General features: G+C 35.8%; 2 protein-coding genes and 1 pseudogene across 3 annotated transcripts; all 3 read right to left on the reverse strand.

Annotated features, from left to right (window-relative positions):
- Positions 1-451: 451 nt before the first annotated feature.
- On the reverse strand, positions 452-4,022 carry LOC18599571 (putative disease resistance protein RGA1). Its single transcript, XM_018120673.2, has 2 exons — positions 1,270-4,022; positions 452-743 (listed from the first exon to the last, which is right to left on the reverse strand). The coding sequence occupies exon 1, from the start codon at positions 3,884-3,886 to the stop codon at positions 1,577-1,579; it is 2,310 nt and encodes a 769-aa protein (XP_017976162.2). The 5' UTR covers positions 3,887-4,022; the 3' UTR covers positions 452-743; positions 1,270-1,576.
- A 1,200-nt stretch (positions 4,023-5,222) lies between these two features.
- On the reverse strand, positions 5,223-7,833 carry LOC148762897 (uncharacterized; annotated as a pseudogene).
- A 605-nt stretch (positions 7,834-8,438) lies between these two features.
- On the reverse strand, positions 8,439-11,050 carry LOC18599569 (beta-fructofuranosidase, insoluble isoenzyme CWINV1-like). 2 transcript variants are annotated; one of them, XM_018122432.2, is made up of 7 exons: positions 10,822-11,050; positions 10,675-10,683; positions 9,698-10,548; positions 9,417-9,575; positions 9,091-9,329; positions 8,900-8,990; positions 8,439-8,782 (listed from the first exon to the last, which is right to left on the reverse strand). In XM_018122432.2, exons 1-7 carry the CDS (start codon positions 10,946-10,948, stop codon positions 8,591-8,593), a joined length of 1,668 nt encoding a protein of 555 aa, XP_017977921.2. In that variant the 5' UTR covers positions 10,949-11,050; the 3' UTR covers positions 8,439-8,590. The 2 variants fall into 2 exon arrangements, with proteins under 2 accessions (XP_017977921.2, XP_088662287.1); XM_088806161.1 differs by lacking the exon at positions 10,675-10,683.
- Positions 11,051-12,007: the final 957 nt, after the last annotated feature.

A 12,007-nucleotide genomic window follows, 5' to 3' on the forward strand; every position in this document is an offset into this window, starting at 1 on the left:
TGTTGATATATATGAAATTAATCTGAAGATTCTAATTGATAATCACTCAAAAAAACTTGGTATTTGTATATCTTACTTTTAGTGTATGCATGTAAATATTTACGCATAAATCCTCTATCATTTTGATAAAAAAATAGGCATTAAAATATAATTTATCATATGCATTAGTATTTTATTCATTCAAATTTCTTTTTTTTTTTCCAAAAAATTCCATGAAATAAGAATGACTACTACCAGTTTATATATGCCATACTAAATCCTGATTTGAGATCCTACAGTTGCAAGCAAAAGTTAATTTCAATGGAATAAATTTACTTTGACGGTGATTGATTGAATTAGGGAATGAAAAAGAACAAATTAAAGATTTTTATTTAGTTAGGAAGGAAAGAGATTCCAACACAATCTAATTAGGGAATGAAGTGATTTTGGAGAAAAACTAAACACAAACATAGATCACCCAACCAAACCAAACCAAATTTTGAATCCAAAGGCAATACAACAAACCAACAAATAAAGAGTAGCGATTACATGAACAATCAAAGCAAACGAATTTAGGTACACAAACAAACATCAAATATGTCCATAACACAAGTAGATAGATAAAATATACAAAGCCAACAATTAGGAGAAATGGGGAGCCAAGCACACCCCTCCACTCTATTTGAGGGATTACATAAACCGTACTGCAGTCCAGTCACCAAGGGGGAATTCCAGTCCCAATACCAATAAAATGGAGGTATGCCCTGCCACTCATTCACAAGCCAAATTAGGACATTTTCCAAACAATGCTAAATTGGCCAACATTTTCAAGTAAAAGACGTAATTTTGTATATAAATAAATATATATTTATATATTTATGTATTTATTTATTTATCATTTATCCAAATGTTCATATATATGCTTGATTTTTTTTCTAGTTCATTGTGAAATAATAGTGATATTAATAACAAGGCATGAAGTAACATATAAGTAGTTAGCTGATCATATTAACTAGTTATGAATCTTAAATGCCATTCTAGGCTAACAATAGTGGTATCAAATTTAGAAGTTCTAAAAGTTTAAAAACACTTTTATCATCTATTTGGCATGCTTTACGAAAAAAACAAAAAATGAAAAATATTAAAAATGTATTAGAAGTATGCATTATTTACTCCATTTTATATGTTATTTTTTTTACATTTCAAATGAAAAATATGAAATGGAGGAAAGCAAATTAAAAAAAATAAAAAGAGAAGAAAAGAAGAAGCGAGAAAAATATTAACTCTTACAGAATCATGGGGTTGATAATTCTTTAGATGAAATTTCAGCACCGTCCAGACATATACGGGAGACATGAGCAATGCTTGGCCAATCCTCTCCCGTTTCCGGTTTGCATCTTTCACTCAAGATAGGACACTCTATAATCGACAATCTTTTGAGGCGCTGCATCTTTTCTGGTAGAGTTGATAACTTTGGGCACTTGAAAATCCAAAGCCTTTCAAGTGATGTAAGAGTTTTCCACTCTGGTGTGGTTGTGAGGTTCTCACATCGTTCAATGTCCAACTGCTTTAAAGTGTTGGCAGATCCTTGTAGAAGTCATTGGGGTAGAGCCTCCAGATTTGGTAACGGTCCAGTAATCCCTAATCTTTGAAGACACAAACCACTATCAACGAGGTAGTCTTGATTATCCTCTTCTTTCCCTTCGAATCCCATTGTCATATTCAAATCAAGCTTTACACAAACCCTAATTGATAGAGTTTGTAATGCAGTTAGATATTTCAAACCATGTGGCAGTGATGTCAAGTTTCTGCACCTAGAGATACATAATGTTTGAAGGGATGTGAGGTTTTGAATCCCTTCGAACAAATATTCCAGATTTTTACAGTTTATAATACATAAGGTTCGAAGAGATTTCAAATGTTCTAATCCACGTAAATCCCTTTGTTTTGTAGTTAATGATAAAAATCTGAGATTGATTAAGTATCTCATTTCTCTAGGTAACTCTTCAATTTTGTAACAACCGGCAAACAACAAAGTCTGCAAATTTTGCAACTTACAAATGGAGTTCGGAAGCTTCTTGATGTTGGGATTATCGCATAGATAGAGAAACCTTAAGTGCTTCAAATTGCCAATCCCTTTGGGCAATATCTCGAGATTAGATCTGGATAGTTTAAGCACCCGCAAATGTTGGAACCTCTTGAGGCATGTTTCCATAAAAGATTTGTTGCCTGGACCTGTATCCACGTCTGGAAGCATAAATGTGCGCACATGTCCTGCTTTATTAAGTAATTCAAAGGCTTTTTCCTCGAGGGAATCACAGTTATCAAGGTACACATGTCGAACTCCTTGAGGAATATTTTGCTCGAAAGAATTTAGTGTAGAACACTCATTCTTTGCTACTGATAATGCAAGATCATGCAAAAGATCATGCATTTTAAATTCAATAAGAAAACCTTTATCCTGATAATCTTGGAAAAAACACCTTGATGATAGGTGGTTCAAATACTGCCGCCCAATATCCTCCGGATCTTCATTTTTTTTAGAGGATTGAAGAAGACCATGAGCCATCCAAAATTGGATTAACTCAAATTCAACAAAAGCATAATCCTTTGGATAGACTGAACAATAAGCAAAACATTGCTTTAAATGAGGAGGCAGTTGATCATAACTTAGTTTTAAAACAGAAAATATTTCATTTTCTTTTTCCATTAATTCCCACATTTCACTATCTTTCACAAGTCTCCACTCATGTTCTGAAATTTTGGAGAAAAGTAAACTCCCCAATGTCTTCACAACCAAAGGAACCCCTTTGCATTTTTTAACAATATCTTCCCCAATTTTTACAAGATTGGGATGTTGTTTCTCTTCTCCTCTCTTGAATGCAAGTTTGAGAAACAAAGATAAAGATTGATCGTAAGGAAGACCTTCTAAATTGTGTGGAGGGATTGTGCCGACGATCTTTGTAACTTGGTTACTGCGAGTGGTGACCACAATTTTGCTTCCACTAGCTCCTCCCACTAACAATTGTTTCAGTTCTTGCCATTTTCTATTATCCTCACTCCACACATCATCTAAGATGAGTAAATATTTATTACCCTTCAAACAATCTCGTAACACCTTCTGTAATTGCTCCAAATCCATGTTACCAAGGTCTCCATCACCCTCCTTTCCAGCTTTAATGATTTTCAGCACTAATCGTTTCAGATCAAAGTCATCTGAAACACACACCCACATTTTCAACCCAAAATGCCTATCTATCCTTCCATCATTGAATACCAATTTCGCAAGGGCGGTCTTCCCCAGACCTCCGATTCCAACTATGGGAAGGACGGAAATGTCTTCCGCATCAGCTGGATCCTGCATTAACATTTTTATGATTCTCTCTTTCTCTTCATCTCTGCCAATGACCTCCGATGCCTGCACAAAGGAGTGGGTCTCCCTGTCCAAGCGCACGACATGCCCAGGGCCATCATGTCTCTCGATGAGATGAAAATTATTTTTCAAAGCAGCAATCTCAACGAATCTCTCAGTAACTTTTTTAACCTTATGTGCCATCCTAAACCGAAAAGCAAGTGGGTTTGAGCTTGAAAAGAAATGGCTTACCTGCTTTCCGATGCTCCTCTGTTTCACAACTTGCTTCCGCAGTGCTTCGATTTCAAATTCATCCAACACATCTTCTGCATCATAACAGGCATCCCTAAGCTCTTGAAGCCAAACCCGCAGCTGATTGTCATGAGCCTGTTTTTCTTCAGCATCAAAAAGCACAGCTTTGATGGTAGTTAAAGTCGTCTTAAGCTCTTCCGGTTCACTCTGGACACCCCTGGCAAGGCGAATTTCTTGATATGCAATTTTGGCTAGTTTTGAGAGGACATTTTCAGCAATGTTAAATGCGAAGGATTCAGCCATTATTGGTGGGGGGAAATTGTGGTAAGTCTTCTGCTGATGAGGTTTTTTGATGGAATTAAACAAGGAGGAGGAAAAGAAAGAAAGAAACTGCTGGAGAGGAAGAGAATTTCTACGAAATGTTGTCTATTTCTACCGACATCGTCAAGCAATAATGCAGGTCAAAGGAGCTGGGAAAAGAGAAAGAAAGGGAGAGAAAGATGCAAGGAAAATTAGACGTTGACTTGGAAAAGAGCAGAGCAATAGGGTGTGGTGCTTCCCAGTGCAAACCTCATATTAATTAAATACTAAAATACAACAATTTGCTATACAACTTGCATCATATAAATAAAAACAAAAAGAAGAAGTGAATTTTGTGCTACCAAGCTGTGTTTGGATTTGATGGGCCAAAATTTTAACGGGCTTCAATCAATAAAAATGGATTAATTGTTGTAGATGCATCACTAGTGGGAGTTGAAATGAATCATTAAAAAAAATGATAATGTAATTAGTAAGTTTAAATGGAAATATCATCATTATTCTAGACAATATATGTAAGTATTTGCTGAAAAGTTTGTGGTGTCAAGTTCTATTTGAAACCTATCAAAGCGAGTATCAAGTATGTAAGAGATCCACTGTTTACTTCAATACCTAATTAATGAAAATCTTTACTTTTATATTAATAATTACTATGTATTTGTTTTTGGTCACATCCTTAACATACGATTAACAATCAAAAGCACGTGAATGAATATCTTCAAAGAATTCAAATAAAAAAAATACTTGAAATATTCTTTCAATTTTACTAGTTGAAACAGCAAAATTAAAATCGTAGAATGAGTGAATAACTGTAAAAATAAAAGATTATCCAACTTTCTAGATCATAATTAATAAAGAGCTGATTGATCAGTTTGCTGTTACTGCTGTTATGCATACATGAATTAGATAGAAAATCTCTCTTCCTTCCTCACCTTGTCAAAGCAATTGGTGAGCTTGGTTGTCTAAATTAGGCCTTAGCTAATCATCAGGCTGATTCTTTCTTAAATTAAAATTTCATTGCAGTGACGTTTTCTAAGTTACTAAGTTACTTTTTCTACAAGGTTAAATGCAAAGGATTCAGCCATGATTTTTTTGGGGTGGTGGTCTTGACAAGGAGGAGGATAGGAAGAGAATTTGTGTGAAATGACATTTGTTGCCACTGATTGAAGCAAATAGAATTCAGATTGATTCAAGAAGCAGCTGCCAAATGAGAAGGAAGCTTGGGAAGGACGCAATGAAACCTAATCACACGTTAAGCTAAGTAACTCTGGGGACAGCTTCCTAATCTGCTACTTTAAATTTTGATTTTGATTTTATTTATTCAATTATACTTTTTGTTTCTGGCATTCAAAATGGGACAATGCTCAATATTCAACTCTTTGAGGCACGGCATACCCTCTGGCAAAGATGACAGTTTTGGGCATTCCTCAATACTAAAGATTTCAAGTGATATGTCATTCTGCCATTCTGCTTCAGTTGCGAGATTCTGACATTCTTGGATTACCAAGTGCTGCAAAGTGTTGGCTGATCCTACAAGAAGCCATTTGGGTAGTGCCTCCAGCTTTGGTAAACCTCCAATTGCTAATAATTGAAGGGAGCCTAGCACACTCCCGATGGGTAATCTTGATTATCATCGTCTCCTTTAAGATCAAGCTTTTCACAACTAGAAATTATCAGATATTTTAATGCTGTTAAAGATTTCATGCCAGTTGGAAGTGACATCAAGCTTGTGCAATTACCTATCATTATTGTTTCAAGGGACGTAAGGTTCTCGATTCCTTCAAACAAATGTTCCAGATTTTCACAACAAGCAATTACTAAACACCGAAAAGATTTCAATTGCTCAAGTTCATTCTCAGTTAGAACCCTTTGCCTCGTACTTATTTTTAACATCCGGATATTGATCATGAATCTCATATCTCAAGGCAACTTTTCAATTCCCAAACACATCAAAAGCAGAGTTTGCAATTTTTGTAATTTACATATAGAATTTGGAAGTTTCTTAATATGAAAATTGCCGCTTTGGTCGAGATACCTTAAATACTTCAAATTACCAATCTTGTTGGGCAATGCCTTGATACAAGATCTACGTAAATCCAACACTCATAAATCATGAAATGTGGAAAGGCATTTTTCAATAAAAGATTCATTGCTAGGACCCTCTTTCATATCTTGAAATCGAAATGTATGTATGTGACGTAATTTATCAATATCAAAGACTTTAGAAGGGCTTTCCTCAAGGAAATTCGAATTGTCAAGGCACAAATGTCAAACCCTTTGAGTAAGATTTTGCTTGAAAGAGTTTGACATAGAATATGAATGCAACTGATCATAACTCAATTTCAAAACAGGAAAAATGTTGTTTTCCTTTTGCACTAATTTCCACATCTCACTCTCTCTCACAAGTTTCCAATCATGTTCTGAAGTTTTGGAGAGAAGTAAGCTCCCAAGTGTCTTCAAAACCAAAGGAACTCCCTTGCATTTTTTGACTATTTCTTCCCCAATTTTTTCTAGATTTGGATATTGTTTCAGTTCCCTTTTTTTGAAAGCAAATTGGAGAAATAAACACAAAGATTACTTTTCAGGAAGACCTTGCAATTTGTATGTTGGGATTGTACCCACGATCTCTGCAACTTGGTTACTACGAGTGGTGACTACAATTTTGCTTCCCCTACCTCCTCCCACTAACAACTGTTTAAGTTCATCCCATTTGATATGGTCCTCGTTCCATAAATCATCCAAAACGAGTGAATACTTTTTCTCATTTAAACAATCTTGTGAGACTTTTTGTAATTGTTCTAAATCCATATTACTACAATCTCCATTAAGTACCCCCTTTGCAGCTTTAATGATTTTTATCATTACTTGCTTCAAATCAAAATCATCTGAAACACACACCCACATCTTCAACTCAAAATGCCTATCTACACACTCATCGTTGAACACCAATTTTGCAAGGGCAGTCTTTCCAAGACCTCCAATTCCAACTATAGGAAGGACAGATATGTCTTCCCCATCAATTGGATCTTGCAGCAAAGTTTTTATAATTTTTTCTTTGTCTTCATCTCTACGAATAATATCTGATGCTTGAACAAAGGAGTGAGTCTCCCTATCCAAGCGCACGACATGCCTTGTGCCATCATGTCTTTCAGTGAGATGAAAATTGTTTTTCAAAGCAGCAATCTCACCAAATCCCTCTGCAACTATTTTAATCTTATGGGCCATCCTAAGCTGAAAAGCAAGTGGGTTTGAGCTTGAAAAGAAATTGCTTACCTTGTCTCCCATGCTCCTCTGATTCAGAGCTTGCCTTTGCAATGCTTAGACGTCAAATTCATCTAACACATTGTAAAGGGGGTTCTTGTGATAGGGAGTGGAAGTATTGTAAATAAGTAAAATGATGCGTCAGAGGCGTCAGAGAGGAAGATTGGAGCAGTTCTTGAAGTATTGAGTGTTGTGGCAAGTGAAAGACAATAAGAAGAGAATTAGAGAGATGATTTAGAGAGAAAAGCTCTCAAGTTGAGAATGTGTTAACTCGGACGGAGAGAGAAGAGCCCCCTAAATGAATTGTGAGGTTTTATATATAGTGCTAAAAGTGACGGTTACTTAAGAATTGACTTTAATGCTTATAATGAATGATATTATTATGAAGAACATTAATATGAATAACTATTACTGTAATTGGATGTAATAAGATTTGTTCTCAACTAAAAAGTAATAGAAAAGAGGTATACGTGAAAAGGTACAAGAGAAGAAGCTGTACGTGAACAAGTATAAGAGAAGAAGCTATACGAGAACAATGTATGAGAGTGAAACACTTGTACTTCAAGAAAAAGTTAAGAGAAAAGCTTCTTAACTACCTCCATATCTAAGCCACCAAGCCAAACTCTCGAGAACATTCCAAGATGAAAGTAACCCATGAGTTTGTCACTCATTCCGAATTGCTTTCGCTGTCATCCAAGTACAGTAGCTATTCTACTCGAAGTAACTATTTTACTTGTAGTAGTTATTTTATATGAGATAATACTTTATTTATTCTAATTGTTCTATTTTAAATAGTACTTCACTTGTGCTTAACATGTAAGGTTTGATGGGATTGAATAGTATAGAATAATGGAATGAAAGAAAGCTATATGAAGAAGCAGCTGCAGAAAGAGAAAGATATGATAATTGCGCATAAAAAAAAGAAAGAGAAGACTTTGTGCTGCTGCTGATCGATGTTCGAACAAGTACTCATTGCCGATAAAGGAAAAAGCGGCTCCGAAAAGAGTGAAAGTCAGAGAAGTATATGGTGAAATGCTAATACTTATTATAGGTGTTGAGTTGACCAAAAAAGAGAGAAAAACTTTAAATTAACATGAATCCAGTTTTCTAAATGTTAAATGATAGTTGAAATTAAGTTATACAATAAATGTAATTTTTTTAATCTGATTCGAAAAATTCAATTGTAATTATTGAGGAAATCAAAATGGAATACCATAAATTATTCTGACAAAACATCAATTTTGACCAAATAGAGCTATGTTATTGCACAAGAAACTTTGTGTACAAATAGAGAGTAATCAATGATCTGTTCAATTTTGACCAAATAGAGCTCTGTTATTGCACAAGAGACTTTGTGTACAAATAGAGAGTAATCAATGATCTGTCCAGCCTTATTCAAAACTACATTGTCTATTGATATGGGGTTTTCTATATATTGGCAGAAACAAGTTGAGCTTTCTTCATGCTCCAGGCATCGAGCCTTGAGATTGTGACATCCACGGTGCCGTTGTTGAATACGTACAGGTGAGCTTGGTTGTCTATGGCCAGAGCTGGATAAACTCTAGCGGTAATGCAGGCTCTTCCCTTCCCACTGACACTTTCTACAACTGAATGATCTATCTGCAATGGTGAAATCAATGTATAAATTTAATTGTGAGTAAAGTCCAGGACATAAAATGGCTTGAATATTGGGGCAAAGTTCTAAAATGAATCAGATGTTTTAAGTAGGCAACGAACGAGGGTTCTTAGTGTAATCTTCTCCTGACGGGGGTCTATGTCAACGAAAGCTCCATAGGTGGTCTTGTCTGGGCCTTCCCTAAATGTAGACCTGTTAAAGTTTGTGAACTGAAGTTGAGTCTCATTGCAAATCAGGAGGAAATGAAGCAACTCAAATTAACAGTTGCAAAAAGCATGGAACAAAAACTGACCTGCTTTGATCACTACACATGAGTACAACGTATTTTTCATGGCTTCTAAAGATGCGAAATAAGACTGCAGTTTGTTCTGTCAAACCTTGAGAGGCTAAAACTAGCAATCCAAATGGCCCAACCATGCCTCGAAATGATGCCGTCTGTTGGCTACACAAAGCTCGAGGATCAACGCCATCTGGGACCATGAATTCGGCCTCCTTCAAATTGGTTAAATCAAATGCTACTTCTACATCGGCCTGCACATGGAAAAATCAACATAATTATCCTTCCAAGTGTTTGATTTGGGGACAGTTATAATTGTTAATTAGGATTAAACTTGTTACCTGTGAAGCTGTTACTCCCAAAACTTCAAGAACTGATCCACCCTTCAGCTGCTTCTCCTGGATGCTTACATTCTCAGCACGAAGAGTCTCAATCTCTTTGATTGGCCATTGAATTAATTGCTTTCCAGTTTTACTGAGCAGAATGCTTCTAGGAATTGACTGTCAACACAGATTGCATTGCAAAATGAGTACTGTCAATTTTCATATATGAATATATATATTAAACGAGTGATGAACCGGCGAGCTAATAAGAGTAAATAAAAAAATTGAAGTTGGATTACCTGAAGCCCTGACCATCCTTTCTCAAGGGCATTTGCATCACCATCCATCTCTGCTATCCAGCCCCATGATATTCGCCTCTTCTTAGAGCTGTCATAAAACGTCTTGGAAGCATAAAATTTCCCATAATCATATCGAAAATCAAAACTACTATCCAAGAAGTCACTTTCAGCTGAGAAGTTGTCTGTTTGGGGTGTGTAACTTCCTAATATGTAGTAATCATTTCCATTGAAGCTTGCCTTTAGCACATGCTTGGTAAGTTTATCTTGTGAAGAAGTGTCAATTCCATAATTTCCATTTATGCTAACAGGATAGAAATCAGGACACTCAAACATTCCGGTCTTTGCTGATGAACGAAGTGGATTTGTACTCCTAATCCAGTTAACAAAGTCTTTGCTTTGATATAGAATTGCTTTTCCCTGTCCATTTTGGTGGCCTCCAACAATGACCCGCCATATTCCATCAGGACCTTGCCAGGCAGTTGAGGGATCCCTAAAATTCTTTGGATCAATGCCATCAATGGGGATAATTAAAGGATTTAGAGGAGATTTCACCCATTCTGTTAGGAATGGATCAGTCAGGTTCGCAGGCAAAGCCAGGTTTTGGACCTGACTGTCATTAGCGTAAACGCCAGTGTATAGAATGGCTGGTTTTCCGTCAGAAAGGATTGTGGTTGAACCAGAAAAGCAACCTTTGATGTCAAAAGGATCTGTAGGGGAAAGTGCTTGAGGAAGATGAAGCCAATTGACAAGATCATATGATACCGAATGAGCCCATGTAATGTTACCCCACAAGGGACCATATGGATTGTATTGATAAAACAGATGATAGACTCCCTTGTAGAACATTGGTCCTGTTATAAATGAGTCAGCAATGGATGAACTGTTGAATTGACATCAAAGTTGAAAAAGTTTAAAGGAAGGGGAAACAAAAGAAGCAGATGCAGTGTAAGAAACTAAATCAATTTTCACAAGCATACCATTTGGATCTGGATTGCCATTGCATCCATTTGCAAATTACACGTCAATTCCAAAGGCAAAAAAATGGAAAAAAAGAAGTTAGCTGCCAAGCTAGAGCTAATAGTTGATTAAAATTGGACATTGTGGAGCAATTCAAGAAGGCATACCATTCATCCAGTTTTTAGGAGGTTGGAAATGGTAGGCAGTCCTGTATGGTTGTTCTATTGAGGACTCAGCTCCGACGCAAGCCAATGCCAGACAAAAAGCAACAAACCTTATTACAGATATTTGCATTTTGGTTTAACTCCCAGGAGTCCGCCTTTGAAGCTTAAGTTAGATATTCTAAACCCTTCTTCAAAGCAGTATTGTATCTCTATATTGGATATACTGATAGTCATCTAATATAATATTAAAGAGGGGAATGCATCCGTTTTCGCAAAGGAAGTTCAGCAGACCATCATAGTCTTACATAGACCAAGACTTTGGTTTTGGACAGAGCAATACGTAAGAGAAATTAGGTCTGATCAATTAATGTGAGAGAGTGACTTGCAAACTTACAGACAAAAAATGTGGTAGCCCAAAGTGATTAATAACAGCTCTGAATTGTTCCACCTCTTCAAAAGTCTTTCTTCCACGTAGTAGAAAAATATCTCTATTTCATTAATGAACCTTCTTTGCTCTTTCATTACCATAGAAGGTAAAAAGACCTAGTGCTGAAGTCAATTCATGAGGGACCTATTTTCATAACAGGGAAAAATTAAAGTTATTAATAAATATTTAAGAATATTTCATTTACATATGTAAATTGATTCACAACTCATAATTGAGTCTTAGACATTTAAAGGACGAGTTTAATTTTATTAAAAACATAAAAAATAAAATAAAAAATATTTGAGTAAAATCAAACTTGTAATAAGTAATATTGTTCCATATTAAAAAAGATAACAAAATTATTAAATAAGTAAGAAGTAAATACATAAAATAAAGTTTTAACAATAAAAAAAAAAAGTGAACAATCATGTGACATGGAGGCCCCATTTGGCACACTTCGGCTACACTGAAGACCCGGTTGCCCGCACCCGATGTGCAGCATGGGACTTAAATCCGTAGAAAGAAGAGGCAAGCCCAAGGCAACAAACCAACAATGAACAAAACAAAGGAATGGCCATGGACTGATCTTTAGGGATTACATGAAGAGTACTTTGGTCCAGCCACCAAGAAAAGCCCAATCCAATACCATTAAATGCAGACTTGCCCTGCCATTCACTAAACACGAAATTAGGCAAAATTATAAAGAATGTTAAATTGACCAACAATTTTTGTTAAAATAAAGATGTAAAACAATAAGTTTTG

Source organism: Theobroma cacao, chromosome 5, assembly GCF_053813885.1.
Source record: "Theobroma cacao isolate CCN51 chromosome 5, ASM5381388v1, whole genome shotgun sequence".
Taxonomy (NCBI): domain Eukaryota; kingdom Viridiplantae; phylum Streptophyta; class Magnoliopsida; order Malvales; family Malvaceae; genus Theobroma; species Theobroma cacao.

What these genes read in the sequence shown, in the direction of transcription:
- LOC18599571 (XM_018120673.2), bottom strand. Translation starts at nt 3,886, where the DNA reads ATGGCTGAATCCTTCGCATTTAACATTGCTGAAAATGTCCTCTCAAAA.
- LOC18599569 (XM_018122432.2), bottom strand. Translation starts at nt 10,948, where the DNA reads ATGCAAATATCTGTAATAAGGTTTGTTGCTTTTTGTCTGGCATTGGCT. An exon ending in AAGGATGGTCAGGGCTTCAG is followed by an intron (nt 9,576 to 9,697) that starts GTAATCCAACTT and finishes CTGTGTTGACAG; the next exon opens with TCAATTCCTAGAAGCATTCT. An exon ending in AGATTACACTAAGAACCCTC is followed by an intron (nt 8,783 to 8,899) that starts GTTCGTTGCCTA and finishes TCACCATTGCAG; the next exon opens with ATAGATCATTCAGTTGTAGA.